This window comes from Lepisosteus oculatus, chromosome 6 (assembly GCF_040954835.1).
Source record: "Lepisosteus oculatus isolate fLepOcu1 chromosome 6, fLepOcu1.hap2, whole genome shotgun sequence".
NCBI lineage: Eukaryota > Metazoa > Chordata > Actinopteri > Semionotiformes > Lepisosteidae > Lepisosteus > Lepisosteus oculatus.
In genome coordinates this window covers 53,859,102-53,884,193 of record NC_090701.1, presented here as the reverse complement: position 1 = coordinate 53,884,193, position 25,092 = coordinate 53,859,102, and the positions used below count along the sequence as shown (strand labels likewise).

The following is a 25,092-nucleotide window of genomic DNA, read 5'->3' as shown; positions in this document are numbered from 1 at the left end:
AATTTGGGACCAAATTCCTGTATAGTCAAATTTTACCTGTATTCCTTATTAAAAAAAAACCCTACTAACCTCTAAGTATAGAACAGTAAATAAAAAAACAGCTTCATTAATTTGTTTCTCACGTTTTTTTTATTGGACGGGTGCTGGATTCCTTTTGGCCATATTTCCAAGTGACAGTGGTCACTTACATGCCACCTCTGAGTTGTCTAACACAGTATTTCAATGTTCTGCATGTAGTGTGGCCCTGAATGTTTCTTTTCAGTACCTGATTCCCTGCTTGCCTTTTGCTTTGGAGCCATAGTTTAGGGTTCACGCCAGAGCTTTCTCACAAGGAAGAAAACAGAAACGTGAACACTGGTCACTGCGGTGCCACTCTACAAGAGAACACAGAAGTACTGATGCTGGTCACTGAGTCTCTGAGTGGGAGGGGTGCAGAAATTAGTATAGGATGTCAAGTTGAACATTCCTACTATTTGTACTATTGGATCTTTAAAGACCAAGTTATTAACCAAGTTGATGGTGTTGCAAAACTATAGCTCAATCGGTCCTTACTCTCTGTGTCTTGCTATATCCTAAATCACTGTTCCATGCTGTCTGTCTTTTTGAAAACAATGATATGCTCTAGCTGGGGAGTTTCTGGGGGAAATTCCAGACTCATTTCTTATGGAACCATTTGGTCTTCACTCAGCTAAAGTTCTTATTAGAGTATCTAATTAATTAAAGTATCTGTGTAAAGTATAATTAGATATCTGTGAGTTTTGTGGGCGGCCCATCTGACTAAAAGCTTCAGCTGTCCAAACACTTTAATAGACGCACATAGTGTCCTATAGCGCCTAATACACAAATATATATATAAAAGAAAATTTTAATCCCAGTATATGATTTTATTATCTTTTCCTGTAGCTGAAAATTGTCAAGAGGTTCAAAGTCAAAGTACAGAGCAGCTTTCCCCCTGGTTAGGGCTCATCAGTGCAATTTAGCGATGTCTGGGCTCCACTGTTGTTACTCTTCTCTTTATTTTAACTGGCAAGATAGCCACTGCCCTGAGCACTGACTAGAGATATAAATATTCTGAACATGTTTTTAGATGTCAAAACAAACTGCAAGTACACCTGCATTGGTCCTGTCAAATGAACTTTGTTTCACTTTATCGGGGGTATTAATAAACGATGCAGCTGAAGATCTCACCTTTCTTTCTCTGGTAATCTTGTGTTTAATCGCAGAGCCCATGTGTGCATGATGAAGACTCGGGAGTGTCGCTGGTGGGGCTGCCTGCCCTACATGCCCTTCTCTATCACTGCCAGTTTTTTGAACATGCCAGTCAGATGGCAAAGTCCTGCTATCAGGGCAGGCACTCCTTTGATCTGAACATTTCAAGAGCCCCCAGCGATCTTGTGGCCAGTATCACAGACGGTAATGCTTTAGAATTATTGGAAAAATAAATGATGCAGGAACATAAAATTGTTCGAAACAATCAATGACATAATCTTGAAGTCCTGTGCACCAGTAAGGGCATAAACATTCATGTTTGCCGTGGTAAATAATTTTATAAACAAAATATGTAGTTTAAACAGAGAAATAATTTATGAGATTTTTATTCTTGTCCTGCTGCCTTGCTCTGACGTTTATCCACAGCTATAAACATTTGAGACGGCTTCTACTGTTGTAGAGTTCTGGGCTTCTTGTGAAGCCTGGCACTGACGTCTGTTGATTGTGGGTGTACTGTTGTGGTCACAGCATGAGTTTTGAATGAATGGCAGAATGAAAATATTTGCATTGCAAATACAACATGTTCATTCTTTATTTTACATGAGATGGCGTCTACATTAAAAAATAATCATTTTTACATGTAAGCCATTGAGATGCAGATTTATAAGTGGTCTTTTTGTTTTGTTCTTACCGCATACACTTTCAGTATAAGACCGACAGTGCCATGTTTGCATATTCTCCCCCATGGCTGTGTGAATTTTTGCCAGGTTTCTTCCTACAGTCCAACGACGTGCTGTCTAGGTCAAATGGCTTCTTTAGTCCTTCTTTAGTCCCCCATGTGAATGTGTGTGTGCTCTTCACTGTCTTGCGTCCATTGTCTGCTGGGTGACTAGGCAGCAATTGATAATGGATGTGTGCGTGTTCTGTGTTTTGTGTAACTATTATCCACTTGATATCTTTTTTTTAGATGATTTCCATTAGGAATTAAAAATAATAATAGAAGAGGATTGCTTAAAGGATTGAGATTGATTCACTTGTAGAATATTGAGCGCTAAATTTTGAGAGTATGTTTTTAATATTGTTATAACAAATCATATATCTTAATTGACCATTCTTTAGATTTTGAGGACTCCATGAAGTACTGGAGAGGCTTATCCAGCATGTCAAACCAAAGCCACGTGTCAAGCTCGCTGTCCACATCCAGTACTCTGGTAAGTGGAAGAGTTACTATGCTCATCAAAATTGAGGGGTAAGGGAGGAGTTATGACTGTGGGCTGGACAACTGTATTGAACACTTTTTTTTTCATATACGGCATGTGCATTAAAAATAACTGATCATCTACAGCAAGTGTGGTTAAAAAGAATTACTATTAGGAAAAGAAAATGGTCGACTTTAACATCAAGATCTTTAGTTATGTCTGCCTTCCTTCAGCCCTTAGTGACTCCCTGAGATGGGGCACAATCCTGGCGTGCGTGGTCCCTGATTTTAAAGAATGAGGCTCATGTGTTTTAGTAGGATTGCCTAACTTTTCTTTCAAGGTAGCTGTAGAACAGCTTTAGGAGGGTCTTGTTAGGTGCAGACTGTCCTGATAGAGAGTGGGAGTCCTTGCAGTTAAAGTCCATTGTGGTAAATAGCTTGTTATTAGCACCATAGTCCATTAGAAGAGAATCTGGATCAAAGACTACAGCTTGTGTGTTGGGGCTCATTTGGCACAGAGCCTGGTACAGAAGGTGATGTCACTCCCTTGGCCCAGGAACTCTCCTGCTGCAGGATTCCCAGCCTATAGCAGTAGTGCATTTCTCAACTATCTGGGACGTGATGCTCAGTGGCTGTGCTGTAGACTGCCAATAGACCAGGGCTCAGGAATGACAACAGTCTTTGCATGAGACCTTCCTGATATAGACATAATTCCATCAAAATGGCCTTTATGATGTCTACTCCTGTGATGGAAAGGTAATGTATTTGTTTATTGGGCATTACTATAGAAATGTGTAAGACAGAAACAGTTCCTTGGCAGACCACAGGGTGGAGCTGTAGCCACCTTGGGTTGAAAGGGTTCGAACAAGGTAAGCGCTGTCAGATGTCCCAGAGGGGTACACGGGTCGTCTAATGTATAGTAAGTGTTTGACTTATCTAGGCAGTGTTTCCCTCAGTTTATATATAGAATGAAACCAGAAAGTGTACTGAACCTCCTGCAGTTCTAGAAGAGAATGGTGGAGTTTGTATGTGTGATGGCCCCGAAGCTGCGCACCACAGGAAGGTTCTGTCCGTATAGTATGTGCTAAACAGTTCTCTAACCAGGGAGTAGTGGTGAGGGCTCTGGCCTCTGGGCTGGATGCTTTAGGGTTCAAATCTCGACGGGGGCACTGCACTGTACCCTTGAGTAAGGTCCTCCCGAGTCTAATGATTGCTTCGGTCGCATGCCCAGCTGTATAAACAAGTCTCCAGGGTAGGACTGGAAATGACTCTTGTCAGCCAGAAAGGTGATTATAATCTGTTGATGTTGGCTACCTGGTATTCTTAGGGTGCAATTGTATAAGAAAGGAAAAGACTGCTTTTGGTTATAGTGCCCCTGACTGTGCAACTCTGTACCCCTTTCATAACAATCTCTGATGAAGTCCCAGGGCTGAGTTTAAGTCCCTGTCAGTTGATCTAAATGTTCAGGCAGTTTCACCTGTAATTGGTTTACATAATGTGGATTATTTGTTAACTATAAATGTTTTGTATACATGTGTGCACTGTTTTGTACAGTTTTATTATAATTGAGCAAGCACATACAACTCTGTTAAGTCATCCTTTGTGTGATTAACAGGCTGGGCTGCCTCAGAAAATAATACTCGGTACTGATTTCTCCTCTTTATTATGTTGGGTTAATGCATGTAGAGTAGCAGAGTACAACAGTGGGGCTTGGTCATTTCATTCACAAAGATTTGCTGATGTACCATGACTTGAACAGTGAATAGAGATGCTCTGAGCTTCCTCGCCATCATCACCTCTGATGATCTGAGAGCAATACGGGGGTGACTGGGTTTTTTGGCACATCAGCTTGGGCAGTCATTGATTTCTACATGTAAATCAGCTTAACAGCTTCTGAAAGTTCTGGAGTCCTGGTGTAACTGTTGCTGTCTCCGAGAGGTTCTCTAACTCTGTAGGGCTTTATACCTGCAATCTTGTGCTGTGGTTTGACTGAGGGCTTGTGACTGCGAGTTGTCTTTGTATAACTTGAGTTTCTTAGAAAAAGTCTTCAGATCATGCTTTGGCTAACCTCACCTTAACACATCACAGATCTTTACAAATGGCCCTTCTCAGCATAATAATTGCTCTCCGGTCAGATTGCAAAAGGTAACCACAAGTCCTGTTTACATTTAGCTATATGTTGTTGTTGTTGTTCAGGTTTCATTTCACATGAATTTAGTTGAAATTTAAAATTACAAGTTAAATTCAATTGTGAATCTTATTGTCTGTTTTTGTTCTGTGTTTGTAAGTTTCTTGTTTATACTGAACCATTTACTACTGTATGTTATTGCTCATGTGTATCTATACTTTTGCATTTTAAAACATTTTAAATTGCCAGTTCAAAATATGAAATTTATTTAATAAGGCTAAGAGAGTAATGAGTTTAGTTGCTGTGAACCCAATATTCTATGAACAATTGTAGTGCAATTTTGCTAAAACAACAGCAAACATTCACAAAAAATACATTCGGAAATTCGTTTGGAAGTAAAAGTAAAATGTAGATCACATCTAAATATGGCACGCATCTATAGTAGTTTTAGTTTGCTTCCAATGCAGACAAAGAATAAGTAAGTCCTTAATCCTAAACCACAGAGATTCATTCCAGGTAGAGTTTGAGTCATGGCAAGTACTGTGCCAGTAAGCTAGATGTCATTTACCTGTTGTGCACAGATCCTTCCTGAAGGGACAACGGGAGTGCAGACCTCTGTCCTGTCATCGTCAAGGGCTCCTGATCCAGATACTCCGGTCAGCAGACTGATGGCACAAGGTAGATTCTGTGCTTCAAATGTGAAACTGTGTTAATATAAACTGCTTCCTGGTATGACACTTTCTAAATAACAGTTATTTCCAGAATACATCAGAACATTTCATGTGTTTCATTAAAAAAAAAAGTACTTTAAGCCACATTCCAAATTCCAAAATTCCAAACTCCTGAATTTGATTAAACTCATATAGGATTAGCCCTGAAACTGAAGGAAAATGAGAGGAATCCAACAACTGAAGTGTTTTTTCAAGTAGTGGGGTTAGATATTAGCAATATTAGTCCCTGCTTTTTAAAATGTTTTTAATAATACTTGTTAATAGCTAAAGTGGTGATTATAATTCTAATTTCTTCAAATATGAATCCTATGGAGTGCACCTTAAAATGTATAGTGAATTAAACATTTTCTGACACAAGTGTGTGAAGACTGTATTTCTACTCTATAGAAATCTAATACTAAATTCAGCTTTTGCACTGTTGCAGGCCAGAGTGACACAGACACGACAGATTCCTTAAGCTCCCAGGACTCCAGAATGCTAGAACAGTCCTCAGACCACTGTGGCATTGTTACACCCCATCTGATATCGGCCATCTGTGGATTGCTGACCAACCTGTTAACCGTTTTACCAGAATTCACATTAAATGCGATCGAACAGAATCAGATACTTGTATCGCTTGCCAGGTAAGAAACATACAGGTAACAATCACTGTGAATTTCTTTATATACCAAAGTATTCTAAGTCCCATGTGAAAATGTGATACTCAGCCCTTCGCCAGACATCTAATTAATTAACTAATTCACCACATGTGAACATATTTACACACAATAGAGGCTCGAATGGCCTGAATTACTCTAATGGCTGGTCAGCTGAAACTACTAGCCAGTTACTCCTGGCCTGGCACAGCAATATTCTACTAAACTCTATAAATTTTGCCATTGCAATCAGCTGTTTAAATTATGTTGCAGAATACAGCATATCCATTGTTAAATGTATTCATGGGAGCTGAGCAGTAAATTGAATTTCATTTGACTTGATTACTGTATAAAACAGTAAATGCGCATCCCTCTTACTTAAAATTTAGTTGAAGGAACTGTTTCTGGAACTCATACAGAAGTCTGTAAAAAGAAAGTGTTCTGAATGAAACCAAAGCTTGTCCTTTTGTCATATTGCAGTTTATAGGTTTAAATTAGTACAGAATAGGCTAATTACTCAAGCTCATTTACAGATATTTATGGATATTTTTCTGATTCTTAATTTTGTTTCATTCAGTTAACGTTTTGTATTTTTTTGTTTTATAATGTGCATTACTATACTTCTGTTCTCATTATACATTAATAAAGAGTATAATTGTTAAGGTTTGGTTTATCTTCCTATCTTTGGTTTTCATTACCATTGTGGTAACATCTGGCTTCATTATTCTTATTATTTTCTGCAAGTTTGACTGATGCAGGCATTGTAGAGAGATGTTTCTGGGAACTGAGGTCATTGACTCTGCTTCCAAGTGACGTTGAAGACATTAAAAATCAGGTTTGTAAACACGTTCTGATATACTTTTTTAATTTATCTGATTTTTACATGAACCACTGCAGAAAGTGGAAGTGTTGTGTTAAAGTATTTCCTCTACCACATTTTGCAAATGAAAGATTAGAAAATGTCTAAGAGGTATCTCTGACAAGTACCATTTAACCTAGCATGTGTTAAACTTAATAACTAATAAAAGGTAATAACTCTATTATTAAAGTGTTGTTACTTTTTGTAGCTTATGCAGTCATGTGCCTCACTGTAAAATGTTTCTGTTTAAGAAGCCAGTGTAGTAACTATAAGGTCAAAGTGATTAACCCTGTTATAAAACATAAAACTGACACTCTAAAAGTTCTGATGAATAAAGCATGTAGGTACATTACATCTTCAGTCTGAGGGATTGTTAATGAAGAAAGTGTGTCCCAGTAAGTACCATCACATCTCTTTTAAAGGATAATATATTAGGCCTCCCATAAATCATTAGTCAGTTAATGGCTATAAAATTGCAAGTGGTATTTATAATATTGTAAGTTTAACTCGGCTCCAAGTCAACTTCATGTGGTCTGTATTGATGAAGTGTTGAGCCTCTTTTTTATTTTCTTTTATTCAGGTATTGAGTCATTTTCAGTACCTGTCTTCTTTTTCAAAATTGCTGCAATCCGCTTTGCTTGTAAATCCAGACCTGGTCTCTCTGAAGGACTTCATCAGCCCCCTGCTAACCAATTTGTTTGCTGTTCTTACACTAAATCTGAAAGATACAGGTAAGATCCTTTATTTCAGTGGCTTGACATTGTCTGGCACAGAGCTATTTTGTGTGAATCTCTGCAGAAGGTGATGACCTTCGTTGTGTACGTTATATTTAAAGAGCGTGGTGTTACAGTCTTGCAGTGAATGCTTTAGGGCACTATTTTTTTAGATCAGCAGATGCTTTCTGCTGGGCAAAACAAGAATCCTCATTCACCTTTCTCTTGTGCTCATGTAGTCCTTGTAGTCCTTTTCTTTTGTCTTACAATCATGCTGTCAGGTTGTCCAGCTCAGAGCATTTCCTGTTCATTCATTTCATAGATGTTGTGAATACTCATGTGGACACAAAGTTAGTGAAGTTAACTCCCTTTAAACATTTACGTGAATATCTGACACCCAACACTTTTATTCACCCTAAGTTTGCAGTACTGTTGCCATATTAAAGAAAAAAAAGATTTTATTTTGTAGTACATAGAATGCTGTTCAGGTTTTTAGCTCTTAACCTTACAATTTCTGTATTACAGTCCAGTATTATGAGGCATACAATGTCAAACTTTTTAAATGAACAAAGCAGCCCTCTCATGATTCGTGGTGTCTCTGTGTGTTGTATTTAAAAAGAGCAGTGAGTAGTATAGTGCTACCTAGATTATTTTGCTGCAGATATTGCAATACAATATTGGTATTGGTAGCAATGATTCTTTTCTTTAAAGTAATTTTCAATTTGCAGTCTTATTTCTGAAACTCATATAAGTGTAAAAAACAGATTGCAGAGACAAAACTTTAATTTATACATATATTTTGCGTGTGTTCATGCATGCATGTGCATGATATTAAAAGGGAACTGACTGTTTTTTCCCTGCTCTGTTCATCTCTAGATGATGGGCTGAAAAGCGCAGCCTATCACACTTGGGTGGACTTGTTTATGCTCCTGACCACACTGTTGAAGAAGAACGGCGACGCAGCTCTCCTTACTGTCACAGCACTTCTAGGGAAGCAGTGGAAGTCATTTGCAGGTAATACTTAAGTGGTCTTTACAGCATGGCTGTCATTTAAGGGCGGAGCGGTGGCACTGTGGCTCAGGATCTGCGCCTGTGGCTGGAAGGGTGCCGGTTCAAATCCCGCGGCAGGTAGAGGAATCCTACTCCATTGGGCCCCTGAGCAAGGCCCTTCATCCCAACTGCTCCAGGGGCGCCATATAAATGGCTGACCCTGCACTCTGACCCCAAGCTTCTCTCTCCCCGTCTGTGTACCTGTGTGTCTCATGGAGAGCAAGCTGGGGTATGCGAAAAGAGTTTTAGTGAATCTTTTTGCTGTTTCTCATGCTAAGCTGTTAGAAATCAAAATATCTTTAGTTAGATACTTACACTGTTCCCTGTGTGTTTTCTGTAGAAATAAAATGTGTCTTTACGGGAAGGGTATGGGAAGGGTAAATGTCTTGTTTTATTGGAAGGTTATACACTTACCTGTGTATGTATAAATAGTATTTACAGTTTTGCCAGGGCAATGCCCACAGATTATTCTGTTGCTGTCTGAACTTGCGGTTGTATAATGGAAAATAGAAAATGATGGTGGATCGTGTGTGAACCACATTCCCCACAAAGCAGTGGGGAATGGTCTGTCATCCTGGAGAAAGACAATGTTCAGTTGCAGGTGGTTCTCCCCACACCACTCTCCAAAGCTGTTAAACAGCCCTCCATACTCTTCCTCCTGCCCACTCTCAATACATCTCACAATTGCAGAGTCATCTGAGAACATCTGCAGGTGGCACTACTTCGAGTTGTACTTAAAGTCCGAAGTATAGAGGATAAAGAGGAATTGTGAAAGAACTCTCCCCCGAGGAGCCCCTGTGTTACTCACTACCTGTTCAGACACACAGTTCTGCAGTCTCACAAACTGTGGGCTGCCTGTCGGATAGTTGGTGATCCGTGAGATCATGGAGGCACCCACTTGCATCTCCTCCAGCTTCTTTCCTAGCAGTAACGTCTGGATAGTATTGAAGGTACAGGAGAAGTCGAAAAACGTAATCCTCACAGTTTTGACAGTCTTGTCCAGGTGGGAGTAGGCCCTTTGCAGCATGTAGATGATTGCATCTTCCACACCAACATTGGGCCAGTAGGCGAACTGCAGGCAGTGATGAACTGACCAGGGGTCTCAGTTGGGCCAAGACCAGCCTCTCCAGTGTCTTCATGACGTGAGAAGTCAGCGTTACTGGTCTATAGTCATTGAGGATGGTTGGGCACTCTTTCTTTGGTACCAGGACCAGGCATGATATTTTCCAGAGATCAGGGATTCTCTCCAAGCGCAGGCTCAGGTTGAACAGGTACTGGAGCACTCCACTCAGCTGATCAGAACAAGCCCTCAAAACTCTGGGACAGACGTCATCTGGTCCTTCACCTTACCCTGGTGAAGCCTCTTCAACTCCCTCTTCACCTGGTCTGCCGTGATGATCAGCCTGGCCTGGGGGATGGTGCTGATAGAACCACATGAATATTTAGACAGAGCCTTAGAAGAGTTGGTTTTGTATGTTTGTGTTTTGCTGGAAATAGAGTGCACTATTTACTATACAGCTCTCTGTTGCTGTAGACGCCCGCCTATGCTCAGGAGGACCTCCCTCAACTGAGGATGCTAAATGAAATTTGTCCTTGACATAGAGTCTGTAAGAATTGTACAGAGCTAGTGTGTATTATGCTTATTATGGCATTAGTTCTGTTGCCTCATAGCTCTTGGGTGCCGTTCTATTGCGGAGGACTACTCTGCACATTCTTCTCACACATATTGTGTGTATGCATGTTCTTGCTATGTTCCGAAAACTCAGGAAACTCCAGATGCTGTGGCTTTCTTCCACCTTTCAGACATACGCTCTTAAAGTGCCTCCCTTGAGGATGGATTAAGCACTAAGTTGCCTCTCTGTTTGCCGTTTCAGGCATTTTGGGGAATTTGTTTCATTTACAGAATACAGGGATACAGAAAAAAAAGTTTAGGTTGAAAGTTTGAACTTGAAATTTATTTGTTTTTATAATGATTGTGACTAGATTGTTTTCCACTTTTATAAACATGAATCGTTTTTTTGACAACTTTATTTTTGTTTTAAAAAATCCTGAAAACTCCTGTATTTCTGCTTTTACAGTGACCATTTCCACCTGTGTCCAGCTGTCAAGCACATATTCTTCCCTGTATACGTCAGCTCTGCAGTTTTTGTCACTTGTTCTGTCTGAGGAGACAAAGCAACAGATGCAGAATACTGCCCCAAGGACACCTTTAACCCAGGTCCTGAATGGGCCTTCAGGAAGTCAGTTATGTGAAGTATTACTACAGGTAATCAGGCCTGTTGTCTTGCTTGGTAATGCCCTTAGAAACAAGTGTTCTAGTATGCTTCTGTTATGGATTGTGCTCCATATGACATTAATAAAATATATCTTTAAGATAATAACTAATATTTCTTATGCTTGGACAGTCAATTCATAATACAAATAATATATAAATGTTCAAAGGCTCAGCTGTATCTATATTAAATCTATATTGTAGTTTAAAGCAGATATGCAAATTGTGGGTTGAGTTTTTGACATATTGAAATTTCAAAGAAACCTACTGTACCAATTATTTTTTAATTTGTATTTAGAAAAACTAGGTAACGAATTTTAGTAATTGATTAAATGTTTTAGCGTCATTTTGCTTAATCGATCTTTCTTGATTGACTGTTATACACACAGGTGCCTTTGACCATGGCATATGCACTAAATCACTACTTGTGTGAGAGAACTGAGTGTGCAGAGGTGATTTAACGTGCTGAATGTTAAGCCTGATGTAAATAAAAAAAAAATATCATAAAAAGGACCCAATATGCCCCACTTATCAAAATAACAGTTCCTATGTACTATTGGTATGTTGGAGGCATACTGATGTTCACCATCTGGGGCATTCAGAACAAGGGCCTTGTACTTCATGCAAGTGTTACTGTTTCAATATGAGAGTAGTACAAGACGTACTGAATTCTCAATAGTTGCATTTAGCACTTTGGAGATCATTATCTGTGTGATTCTTAGCACTTTTAAAAATAATGTACTATAACATATATCTTTTCATTCTTGTTTTGTGATTAGAGTTTCGAGAAGACAGCTTTTGAAGATGTTTTGAAGAAAGTTTCAGCAAGTACTCTCATGGCTCTGCTTGCTAGCAGCCCTAGTGCACAGCAGCATGCTTTAAAAGGTAAAGTTTCATGATACATCAAAGCGCAGATGTTCGTCACAAAGCACAGGGTCCCACCAGGGCTTAGTTTCTGATACAAATGGCCTTTTAATTGCGAGGGCTTGTGTTCCTCCTCCCCCAAATGGAATCACAAAAAGGGTGAGAAATACAGATAGTTCCATGTCCCTGTTAAAAAAAAAAATAGAAGAAATTAGTAATCGGCCTTAATTTTGTAAGAATGTTGTCACACTTGTTATTGTATGAAGGCTGTTGTTCCTTTTTATCCTGGAGAAAATAACTTGTCATTCATATTTAAATGTAGCTGGCTTCGTTGAGAGCTCAGTGGAACAGATGAAACACATTCATGCACAGCTTAGTCTGGAATCCCTCAAACCTGGGAAAACGTCACAAAGAAAAAAGGTAAATGTCATATTACATCTATTGAATGGTTTTCCGGGTTGCTCTTGGAGAGAGATTGGCAGGGGGATTGGTTCTGGGTAGAGTCATCATGGTCTTGAATATTTTCCATCTGTAGACTATCCGACAGTGGATGAATAGTGCCCCAGATGTTTAGAAATAGTTTTTTAACCCTAGACTGATGAGCATTAACTGCTCTTTCTGAGGTCCTCTGAGATCTCTCTTGATCATTGTATGGCATATTACCACTAGCCTGTATGGTGAAGATCCATCTCCCAAAATGTTTCTGATCATTATAAAGCACAGGGTAGCCCAAAATCACTCCTGGTTTACTTGTTACCCCATCAAATAGCCACTTGATTCTAATCACCCTCTTCATGGAAACTGAAGTGGGTGTCCACGTTTCATTTCACATACACTAATTAAGTCTTCCTTTTTTTGTACTTCATATACCCTTGTGTCTCACAAACCATTAAATTGATAAATATAATTCATTTTTGGTTATTTAAGAAAGACCTGTTTCAATTTATACAGTACAATCTTGTATACAGATTGACTTACTACCTGATTGTGAGCATCTGGCCCTACATGGCACACAGGCCTATGCTGAGATGTGGATATTACATGACCTGCTCCACTTTGTACAGTTTTGTCATTTCTGTGTCTTTTTCATCTGTCAGGAATCTATATATAACTGCTTACACACAGTATTTGTGCCAACAGGAGGAGAGCTCTATGAAAGAGTTGAAGATGATTTTACAGCTACTGAGAAACTGTCTTTATCGTTGTGATGAATGCAAAGTAAGTATATATGAACATTGATCCGTTTTTATAAAAGACCTCAAATATTTAGGGTGACCTATGAAAAACAGTGACTCCCTTTCATGGCTGTTTGTGTGGCAGCTGTAGAGTTGAATTTAAGGGCTAAGTAAAGGGAAGAAGAGTCTTCCATTACGTAATGTGAATGTCATATTGTAGCATAGACCTTAAACACACTGGTGTGGAAAGAAGTAGCTTTAATGACCTTCACTGTTTACGTGGGGCCTAAACGAGCTGAGATCTGTTCAGGGTGAATCTTTAGAGTCTTTAGAGTCTTTTAGGAATCGGCTGCAAACGTTTCTCTACTCACACCTTAAGACCGCACAGAGCGGGGTGTCCCATGGATGTTACTGGGGTAGTTAGCAGCTCACCCCGGGTGATGTCAGGTGGGGGAAACAGCAACCCCAACATTTTCTCGTGCGTTATCCTGGATAAGTAACTCACTCCTTACTAAACAAGGGAGTTTGGGAGTGAGTGACAGGGGAACCAAATGGAATCTGTAGAGTCCTTTCACATTGCCCTAGATGTCTGACAGTGTGTGTTCTGTATGCTCAAAGACTGCAGCGACCGATTCCCGTCTGGCTCTCGTGGTGCACGGTCTCTGGCCCTGGCTTTTCTTAGACGACGCTGCGATGGAAGCAGCCTTGGAGCTCCTCTGTGTCTATACAGCTAATTGCACTGCAGGTAAGGTCACACGTTCTAGAATTAGCCTTCACTGATTTTGGTTCTTCTTTTTATTTGTGATGATATTGTGATTATTGAGTCCGTATCGCCTTTGTACTTTGTACTTTGATTCACACTACCTGGTTCGCCACATGTGTCATTTAAGGCAAGTGTTCAGTTATTTCGTTGGATTGTCCCTCTTTTGCAAAGGTCAGTGTTGGTTTTTAAATTTTTGTTTTAGATCAGGCGCACGAGTTGTTGTTTTCTCGAGCAACCTTGTGGTCTTTGCTGCAGCAAACCAAGAACCTGTTTGGGGGGGTTACTCCTGTTTTGCTATACAGAACATGCTGACAGATTGTGTTGAGCACACCAAAGCACAAGTCACCAAAAGGTTGAGCGGATGTGTCGCTTATACGATATATTCTGCTGTGTGAAATCATAACTGTTTCTAGATCTAAAAACTCGCCTTCATACTGTGTATTTTTCTGTGAAATAACTACACCGTTATTGGTTGTCTTTATTTGTATTGTTTTTTTTAGTTAGGAGGAAGATTCTGTGCTGCTCCCCAAACTTTACAAGGTTTTCCCATCAGAGAAATGTGTGTCTTATGTTTATAAAAACTTTGCCAGAAAACATCATCATCCTATTTAAAATATTTGTGAAATATCATTTCTGGGGTCTTGTGTTTCAGTAGCTACTGTATTAATCTGAGGATCTTGTCCAGCTTTGTTGAAATAATTCGGGGTATCAGCTTCAAAATACATGACTGGACAGACATACAGTAGGACACCAAAATCACATTTAAGCTTTATGAGTTTCTTATGCAAGTTTGTTATTTTTTAAATGTTTTTGCTAAGAGGGTGGTCTTGAGCTTTGCAAAGTTATTAGAACCTGAAACATATTAAAAAGATGTTCCCGATAACTGTTAATGACCTCTACTAATGACTACTTGCAGGTTTATTACCAAAAGCAGGTCATTCTCAAAGATGATGATTTATGCTGTTTGAGTCTTAATAGTGTGCTTACGTATTTATAAAGGGTAATTTTCCACCTCAACATGTTTTCTGTTGTTTTGGGTCTTGTGCCTTTACATTTACTACAGGATTATTATAAATGCTTTGATTACAGTGAAATTGAGACTAAAAGTAATTCATTAACTCTGGTATCCTTTCTTTTTTTCAAGTCACACTTCCTCTGCAACACTTAAAATCCCCTTCTTAAAGTAATGGTATATTACAGTAAAAGTGGTCTTATAAAGCCCACTCAGTCAACAATATCCTCCCCGTCTTTTAGTAACGTTTAACTACTCAGCCCTGAGGCTTGATTTGTCAGCTCCAAAAAATACCCCCGTAACTGAGTTTGTACTGTTAGTACAATTATATCTGCTCTGCCTCTGTTCTATGGTTTTTGGCTTTATAGCTCAGTTCCTTAAATTTTAGAAGGGATGTTTACTTATTTGTGTCTTCAGCAAGCCTCACCATGTCTTATTCACCAATTAATAAAAAGGTTCATATAAACATAACAGGGTAGCTAATTTGTCTAAGGATCCAACCATTTCTTGAAAGAAGCCTGATTGTCGGTTTCAAACACATGGTTAAGCAGCTTGTTCCACACTCCCACAACCCCTTTGTGTAAAAAGTGCCTCCTGCTCTGAGTTTTAAATGCACTTCCATGTAGTTTCCACTTATGTACTCAGCTTCACATTTCAGTGTTGAATCTGGTTAGTGCTTGTGGCAGGATAGACACCTATAACTTTGTACTCCTGTGTCCAGTTTTGTCCTCACACTAAACTACTGAAATCTATAGCTCTTCCAACGTGTAAGACAATTTGGTGTTGTGACACCTATAATACCAGCTTGTGAAAGCTGGGTTTAAAGCTGGATCAAGCGGCATTCCAGGTGTCTTTGTCTGTGAACGTGCTCTGTCCAAGCACAGGTTAAGTGCGACTGGCCAGCTGTGAGCAGGATTCCTGAAGTGATGTACGGATCGCTTCCGAGTGTAGAGGTTGGATTTAGCAAGCCCGGCTCCTTCCTGCAGGAGAGAAGTTCCTAGAGGTAGCAGATGGTGCTGAGCCTACTGTCCGTTGCTGCAGAGCCGGTGGAAACAGCCCTGCGGTCAGAGATGACTGGTCTGACAGGTCAGCGGTTCGGCCTGTCTGGATTTCCTTATCCTCCCTGTCTGGTCCAGGAGCCTCTGCTGAGAGTCAAGACCTAAAGTGTTGGTGATTCAACACTGAATACATTATATTATAAAAATAAATACTAATCAGCACAAAGAGTTGTGTAGGAAGAAGATTGTGTTTCAGCAGATAGTAGCAGAAAGCAGATAGTGATTCTATTTTAGATCTTAATCCAGTAAACCTATCATTCAGAAACCTGTAATGAGAACTGGTGAATGTAAAACATGGGTTTTTGAATGACTTTTAAAAGTGCAAAATGTCACAATTTGTAATTTTTCACATTTACTTATGTATAGCCTATTTAATTCATAGTCAGGACTGTAAAAACTGCACCTTGAGTTCACAAATCACCAGTTTGGCACCAGTTTTGAAAGAATACCAAGAACACTTATAGATTAACTATAAATTTACAGATTAACTGATTTAAATAATATAAATCCGTGATAGGAAACTGCGTATTTTGGTTAGACTGGTTTCTGTTTTTAAAAGCATGAGTCATGTTTTCTGAATTTTAAATAGATTCTGTATTTTCCTTTCAACTTTTTGTTATTTAATATACTATTTTGTGCAGTCTCTCCTTTTTTTGTCATTGTAGGTCAACAATGTACTTGCTTACTTATTCCTGTAAGAACAGACTTCTTTCATTATGTGCATGACAGCAGCCTGAGTAGAACAGTGACACATTCGATACAGTTGTCAGCCAAGTGTGATTACTTCCTTCCCTATGTATTTCCTAGTAGGAGCCTTTAGCTGCTGAGCATGGCAAATAAGATGATATTCCCAGTGTCAAAAAGCTGCTGGAGCTGCTGTTCCCAGACAGTCCTATAGTCATCTACAGTACATTACTCAATAATGATCAACATGGGCTCGCCAGTATTGTTTTGGACATTACCACCCACATTTTTTCCTAACTTTATATAAAAGTGATTTAAGTGATTTGGATATTGTTCTTTTCTCATGGTGTTTCGCAATGATATCACCCTCATGGCATACAGTATGTCATGGGATATAAGGTACTGTGCATTTCATATAACAGGATGTGGGTACACCTGCAAGTATTGAAAAGATGAAACCACACAAGTGCAGTTATTCTTTCATCTGTGAATTGACTGTGTAGCAATATCGTTTTGTTTCTGATGTTACGTGCAGAAGACTCGAGGCTTGGAAGATGTATTGTAGATTAAAGTTTGATTGTAAACCGAAATGAGTAGACAACAAGCAGGGCAGTGTTTTATTATTTACGTCCAATAGCTGTGGTAACAGAGATACTGAGACTGGCTTTGTGTTATTAATAAGAATGTGATTATAACAGACAACTTTTCAAACTGTTCCTGAAAAAAGTCTGTTTTCTTCGCCTGAAAAGAAAATTGCTGAAAGGTCTGACATTAGAGTGGGGATCTAGTTGAGTATGTGAGTTTCAAAGGAGTAAAGAGAGGTTGATTCGCACACCTGGAGAAGGCTTCACAGCTAAAACATTGTATTTCTTTTTTGTTTAGCTGTTTAGTTGTTTTGAGCATGGTATTAACAGAACAGGTTTGATCTTCTATATTAAGGTTTGTTCCATATGTGGAACAAAAGCAGATCATGAAGTTGTGGAATTGAAAACAGCTTATTCTCTTGAAGGTGACAGGGCTGTCTTCGAAAAATAAGTACCTGATCTCCAAGCCACAATTTCCCAAAAGTTGGAACAGTTCTGGAGAAAGCCTTCAAGGAGCTTGTGCCTCATCCTTTTAAACAGCCAAATAAAAAATTATCGGGATCTGAACTAACTTTTGCGAACAAGAATGCATAAACAATCTGATTAGAAGACTGCTGATGGAAACTGTGTATAAAGGCAAGCTGTAGAAATGTAGGGTGATATTTGTGTTTTTGAAATTTTCACGTTTTTTCCACAGACTGCTTAAAAGCAAAAAGTCATTACTTCTGACCTTATTTTACAAGACAGGTAGAGCAATCATATCATTGAAACCATGTACTGTGCAAAGATCTCAAAATAAAAATGCAGGTGTAGTCTTTTTTAACATTCCAGTCTTAATAAAATACCTGATGCTTTCAGAGTGGCTTTGAGGTGGCGTTTGGACATCTGTGATCTGAGCTCTGTTTGCAACGGTTCTCATAAAGAGGGTCGAGGCAGACAAAGGTTTCTGCTGTGGAAATTTCTAATTATAGAGACAGAGTAAAGCACTTTTTCTGCAGGCCATTGATGTCAGCAGGTGATTGTGACATTTCCTATCAAGTTAGGTTTTAAATATCAAGAGTTTTTTTTTTTTAGTCTACAGCATTTCAAGAACTGAGAACATTGGTTTGGCACAATAATGCAAGCACAGTATAAGATTGATTCCGCAGTTTCACTTGATAAATGTATTGGAAGTCAAAATTATGGGGATATTTGAAAACCTTGCTGAAATTGAAATTTAGCAAATGCACAATCATATTTTCTAAAATAATAAAGCCAGCTGTTAATGCATCCATAACGTATTATACTGTAGATGTACCTAACTTCTGCAGATAATCATAGGGTAAGGGTTAGGAGTATGGATCATGGCTATGATCAGGACTATTTTATAACATGCTATTATTGCATAGTAGAAGTAAAAACAATAGTGATGATAACCTTTGTTTTAAACAATGCCTTTCATGTTACAGTAAAGGTTAATTATTACATTTGTCACTGGTATTCCTCCTATTAATATTTTTAAATGCCATGAACAACCCATAATTCAAGTGCTCCTTCTTAAATCAACAGTGGGTGCATTTGAGTGGCGTTTTTACCTCATTTACTCTTGTGAAACTCTTGCCTTATTAATGAAGTACAGTATAGATGCCCTTCGCAATTGTGAAGCTGCAAAAGTTCAGCTAGATAAGATGCAGCATTCAAGAACAAGCAATTGAATTGGGTGGACAACCTGCCGCTCTGTCTCTGAAGTAGAGATGTACAGTCGACTTGATAAACGAGATAATGACCGTGTTTGCACTTACAGTAGGAGTGCACATCACAGAAACTGGTCTATATTCAGAAGGATGCAGCCAGGGGATAAAGAGGAAAATCAGTGCAATAGCAGAATGTTACTGTAGGTGTTTGAGAGGTCCCAGATAATTACTTCAAAGTAACAGCTCCCTTTTTTTGTTGATCTCTTCCCTGCCACTCGTTCTAACGAGTTTCTGACAAACCATATTTCTGTCAACTTTGATTGACTGAGATACTTGCACCTGAAACCATATATTCGGATATGTCTGGTTCAGATGCACAGAATGGACCCTCAAAAACATGTTAAAAATAGAAAAGAGAAAACTATGGAGGACAGGAGTGGGATTTGTATATGCAAATGACAATGTCTTGTAAGATACAAACCGTTAGAGAGGTGCTTATAATGTTAAGTTGCTGTTACGAAATGTGGAGGTGGTAATGTGCTGGGGTTTTTTGACAGTTTTAAAAACTATATAGACATACAGGGAAAAGGATATATTTTTTTAAAGGGCAAATTCATCAACCTTTCAGTATGTATTGCTTTGGCATTTTGTATTATTTTAGATTATGAAATGAGATTAGAATTTACCATACACATTTACGTTGTGGTTGTCTAATATCTTTTTTTCATTATTCAAAATCAAGTCTGAATACGATACACTTGAAGGCTTTCTGCCATCATGTACTGACATGGGCTTTACTAGGCCATTGGTTCCCAGTAGGTAATTGATCCAGGGATCTCATTCAGCTGTCTTGCGATAGACATCCGGACTTCAGGTTTGATGACTTGTTCCAAAAGCCAACAGCAGATTCATTAATGTACAGAATAAAAAATATTTATTTTTATCCATTTAATTTAAACACTTTCTGTATATACAGTACATCAAAACTTTCAAAGAACAAATGTACGAGTTAAGCTATTTATCAAAAACAAAGTAATTTGTTTTTAATCCGTTGTAGAATTTGTGGAAAAAATAATGCACACTCTATAGTGTAAGAAATGTAACATTGTGATATTACATTTCTACTTATTCAAGAATGAACTGTCATATACTGCAAGTCCAACATTCGTAAGAGAAAACCCAATAATAAAAAAAACCTTATATCAGTAAATCAGTAAAAGTTATGCTAAATAAAGAGTCAGCGAAATGTCTTTTTTGCATTTCTCATAACTGGAATAAAAATATCTTTACTAACCCCACATCATTTCCCTGCCTTGCACTGACAAAAAAAAATTGGACTTCTTTATTCTGTACAAAATGGTTATGGTATGGGATCCAGATGATGAGTTAGTAAATTAAATTCACTAATGGGGGGCAGGATAGCATAGTGGGCAAGCCTTTGGACTCTTGACTGGAGGTTGTGGGTTCAAGTCCCTGCACCAGACACGTACCCCATTTGCTCTAGTCCACCCAGCTGTATAAAGGGGGACTAGGATGAACTGGCATCCCATCCATGGTCACTTGTTCAATAGTGCCAGAGAAACCCTGATGCTCTGGTGTGATACGTCATGGCGGTTTGGACTTTACCCTGTCTCTAATGAGAGAAATGTTTCTCATGACACTCTTTATCACTGTTGTGGTGGCTAGTTCTTGGATCCTGGGGTGACCTCTGTGTGGTGTTTGCATGTTATCACCGTGGCTACATGTGTTTTCCTGCTTTTCCTGTTAGCATGTGGGTCCTATGATGAATAAGCATCCACTCCAGGGTTTACCTTGCTTCAGATCACATCTTGTTGATCTAAAACTGAGCAATCATGCCTCTTAAAACATGTTTCTTTGTATATTTGCTCTAAAATAACCAACTGTTAAAAAGTATAATGTTAAATATCTTGCTACTCAGGAAAATGTCACATATTCCAAATTAATTTATACCAATATGATATCCTAATAGTAGTGTAGAGTGGAAAAATGTTCTTTATTGAGATTTAGCCCATGTCGATCCTTAATTAAGAAAGTTGTTAATACAATAAGATAATTTAAGATATTTCCAAAATGTACAAGAAAATGTTTCTGTTTTTTTCTTGGAATAATTCACTGCAAAGTAAAGAACAGCTAAAAATACTTGTTGATGATATTGTTGTTACTGTTACTGTTGGTGCAAATGAAGTTCTGATTTTCAGACATGATATTGAGACAGAATATAATGGCCAACCACAGGTATGGGGTGAAAACTTTCCTTATCAGGATTTTCCCTTTCATTAGAATTTAGATGGTGATTGATACACTGGATGGAAAAACAAAAAAAACCCTTCAAAGTTCAAACAAGTTATGTATTTAGTGACCATAAATAACTAACCGACTAGATCTGAAGTGTTAAGGGATGAAAGACTTGTCAAATGTTTTGTTAATTTGAGAATACTGCATTCTATTTAACCCGTGCTATAAAACTGTTCACAATGACTGTATTGGTACACAGTCTGCATTTCTTTTAAATACCACGAGAAGGTGACACTGAAGGGAAACACAATGATATGTTTATTAAATCATTTAGAATTCCAGTTCACAACACTTAAGAAATGAAAACAACCAAATCAACGAAGAAGCATGCAATGTTATTTATTCTGTTTTAAGATGGCAGTAAGACGTTGAAAAGAGAAGGGTTTTGGTTATAACTCTGCTGCTTCGAACAAGTTCTTTAAAATGCAAGGCTTTGAAGCTGCTGGCAGAATCTTAATTGTGTAGTACGCAGAATTCGAAACCCATTGTCGAACTACAGTTCAGAAGTGATTACCATTGTTGTGGTTTATCAGGTTTCTGACAAACCTTCACCAGGAAAGGAGTGGTTTCCCTTTTGAGCCCCGAAGTTCTTGTTAACCCTAAGGGTTTATCCTGGGATAAAGGCTTTAAGGTGTTTTCAAAATAGGGTGTCTCGCAGGTTCTCGCATGAACTGTGTTCCTTGAAAACAGCAGGATGACATTTTAAATCGAGTTGCAATCTTTTTCTGTACAATTTATAAAATGCACTAATGAACTAATACGTCTGCTTTTCCTGTCTCTACTGAACAATGTAATTGGGTTTCACTGTTGTGCTGATGACACTTAAACTGTAACATTCCTGCACTGCACTTTACAAATGTCTGTCAGGTGCAAAGATTTGGATTCAAAATTATGGTCTTAAGCTGAACTGAAACGACTGACCTTTTACTCATATGCTGCAAATATCACTTTTGAGTGTGAAATTAGGATCTTGATGGAAGTCCGAAACCTTGGTGTTTGTTTGGTGTTGTTTTTGATCCTGTCACATGGTTTAAGTGACATACAGGTATCACCAGGGTATATTTCTTCCAAATGTGTGACGTGGCTCAGTTAAGACTTTGCTCTGCCTGCTACCTAAATATTAATACAGTTTCTTGTTTTATTCCAAGATAAATAAGGAAGCCCAGGATTCTGTATTTCATGTGCTAACTAGAAGTACTCTGCATCTGCACATATAACTCCTGCCCACTGTGGTTTGCACTGGCTCCCTGTGAAATTTAGAATGCACTTCAAGGTTCTTCAGCTCCTGTACAGCGTAAGATGCTGAATGGGCTACCTCTAGTAGTTTAGCTTAAATGCTTACACAGAGTATAGCCCGTTTGAGTCCAATCAATTGAATTGAGTCCATTCTCAGATCTATTGATTTAGGACTTCTTACTACAGCTCAATACAAAGGGTCGTCTTATGTGCAGTGCCTCTGTGGAATTCACAGCTCAAATCCATCCTATATTTAGTGATTATAATTTTAAATCGCTTAAAGACTTAGATTTTTGGTAAAGTTATTTGTGCTACTTGTTTTAAGTACATGGGAAAAAACAATTGTATAAAGCAAACTCTAAACACAAAAAGGGGGGCCCCATCATTTTCCCCACAAGCACCCCTCCTAAAAAACGTTCCTCCCTCACCTGCCCCTGTTCCATCAGGTCGGCAAGCCCAACCCGCCAACCGTGGAAGCCTAAAAAACTAAAACAGGTGGATATTTTTAAATTAGCCATGTGAGGTAGTATTCTTTCTTGAAACAGCCTTTGGAGTTGATATTTTAGCATACAAGAAGAACATGTTTGAATAAGTTTCTGTAGGAGTGGCATGTCATTATCTGTGAAGACTCACCATAGTTTCCTCTGTCATTTCCTGTGTTTTGTATCTGTGTTATTTGTGTTACTGCTGTATAATTGCTGTAGAGTTATGAATTGCTTAGTGTGCTTTCTACATCAGTGTGGTTAAAAACTATGACAAGTGCAGGTCTGTGAATATAAATTACAGCTAAGAAACTACATTTCTGTGATTCTCTAGTAGTGTGTCCATTAATGCAGATCAAAGAAGTCTGCAAATATTTTTTTGTTAAACCGAATGCTAAGATTGGTTCTTTGCTTTGTGTTATTAACTTGTCCTAGTTAGGCAGATGCCTGTGTAGCAACAAAGCATGAGGCTTTACAAGTGCTGCAGTGGCAGTGCACGCTTTGGCTTAGTTAACTTCGTAGGATTGTCCCACTTCACTCGTCATATTCACATGCTTTGTTCTGAATGATGTTGCTTCGTCTCTCCTCAAACCAAAGTGAGCCTCGATCACAGTCTGCGCTGCAACATCTTCAACATTTTAGTCATGGGATTTTTAAAAATTCCAGTGGTTTGTTGTGTTAGTGGATATAGAGGATCACTCTTTTTTTAGAGCGTTCCAGGAATTGCATTATTGGTTGATATAATGTTGATGTTCCATATTGTTTTAGCTTGCCGTTCGCTTTGCTGGAGCAGTGCAGCCCAGAACACGTTGTCAAGAGGCCCTGCCTGCAGCTCTCTGATGCACAGTGTCATGAAGCTGGCTTCCCAGAAGGCTCCCGAGAGCAGCAGTGTCCAGAGCCTGGCTTTTGCACTGCTGGCTAACTTAGCCATGTCTCATGATTGTAAAGGAGTGCTGCAGAAGGTAAAATCGCCAACACCTTTATAATGAGGATGCTTCTTCAAACCAAATGCTTAAAAATTCAATCACTTTTCTTTTGCAGTATGCTTCGTACTTTACTTCAAGACTTTAACATTTTACAATTTATTAACATTTAGAAATGTGGAAGTATTCCACATTTTTAAAAATAATTCTACAGGTTGTTCTGTGAGAATTCTTTTGCTGCCCTTCCCTTGCCAAAGTACACTTGTATCCAAGTTCTACTAAGGACCCAAAAGATGGATTAAAACTGCCAGTAGAGAGAGTGCTGAAGCAGGCTGGACACTGAGAGGCCCAGATTGCAGTCATCTTCCTACAGGAGCTACAGGTGTGAACAGGATACCTCTGGGTTTCTCCGAATATCTCCAGCTGATTCTCCAGACGCTGGTTAGAAAGACTCTTTGCCAGGCACATGCTGGTCTTTGTGTAAGAAGCTGTGCCTTGCATTATTGTAACACTAATGCAACCCAGCTTGCACAGAATTCCAAGGAAGCTGAGCACTTCAGTGTGATTTGACACATTAGCAGCAGCAGTGCAAACCTCCACCCAACCCCCTGTCTCCCCATGTGGTCAACAGGCCATATAAATAATATCAAGGCAGGCTGCTTTACTCAGCAGCCATTTGTGAGACAGGTTGGAGTGGACTTGTTACTGTCTGTTTGACAGTTGAGTATCGGTGGTGTTCCCTAATGAACGATTATGATTCATGAAGGCCCAACATGGTTATTGAAGGCATGCATGCTTGTTATGATGTTATGTTACAAAATTAAATCTGCAGATTCTGCAAGATTTTTTTTCATGCTTTTAAGGTCCTGTGAGTGGTGGTATGGTTCTTGTATCCTGTGTTCAATTTAGTAACCTAAATGGGGACAGGGATTTTGGATGAGTGCCCAAGATTGACCACAGTTGAATTGTCTTAGATGACAGATTTTGTACCTTATATGGTGGCACACTGTTACTAACCAGTCATAAAAGTGTATGTTTTTGTGCGTAATGTATGTAAATTTAGCTAATTTCCCAAAATAAAAGCCTGTTTCTGTCTGTGAAAAAAGTGAGTGAGAGACGAGCTGCTAGCTGCATCTGTCCTCCTTTCTTTATTGCAATTAAGAAATCGCCAGCTTGATTCACCAGAGTCATGTGGTTATGAAGAGCCTAACATTAAGAAGACACTGCAGTGAAAGCTGAACTTCAGCACTTGAATCACGACAGGAGAAATGTGCTCTGTCAGGGGTACAGTCACAGGCAGATGCTGTAGCACCTACTGTAAACATTCATCAGCATCTTTCCACTTAACAGAAACCAGCTTCCATTTCCTGGACGATAACACGGGCTCACATTATATGTTGGAAGAACAGAACAAAAAAATCTCTATGCGTATATTTTGGTAATTAGTTAATTATCAGGAGCTGGCCAGCTTTAACTTAATAAGCAAAAGATGATTGAAGTGTGATATAGAAAGGTGATACGTATGTA

General features: G+C 38.8%; 1 protein-coding gene across 1 annotated transcript in view; it reads left to right on the top strand.

Moving 5' to 3' along the window:
- The window catches only part of rttn (rotatin), a 69,732-nt gene that overhangs the window by 40,670 nt on the left and 3,970 nt on the right, over nucleotides 1–25,092 (top strand). Inside the window, exons 33-45 of the mRNA XM_069191576.1 lie at nucleotides 1,224–1,413; nucleotides 2,329–2,420; nucleotides 5,117–5,213; nucleotides 5,691–5,889; nucleotides 6,646–6,736; nucleotides 7,341–7,491; nucleotides 8,350–8,487; nucleotides 10,602–10,789; nucleotides 11,575–11,680; nucleotides 11,982–12,079; nucleotides 12,800–12,877; nucleotides 13,453–13,579; nucleotides 23,411–23,604. Coding sequence (XP_069047677.1) covers nucleotides 1,224–1,413; nucleotides 2,329–2,420; nucleotides 5,117–5,213; nucleotides 5,691–5,889; nucleotides 6,646–6,736; nucleotides 7,341–7,491; nucleotides 8,350–8,487; nucleotides 10,602–10,789; nucleotides 11,575–11,680; nucleotides 11,982–12,079; nucleotides 12,800–12,877; nucleotides 13,453–13,579; nucleotides 23,411–23,604 — 1,749 coding nt within the window. The remainder of the gene's footprint in view (nucleotides 1–1,223; nucleotides 1,414–2,328; nucleotides 2,421–5,116; nucleotides 5,214–5,690; nucleotides 5,890–6,645; nucleotides 6,737–7,340; nucleotides 7,492–8,349; nucleotides 8,488–10,601; nucleotides 10,790–11,574; nucleotides 11,681–11,981; nucleotides 12,080–12,799; nucleotides 12,878–13,452; nucleotides 13,580–23,410; nucleotides 23,605–25,092) is intronic.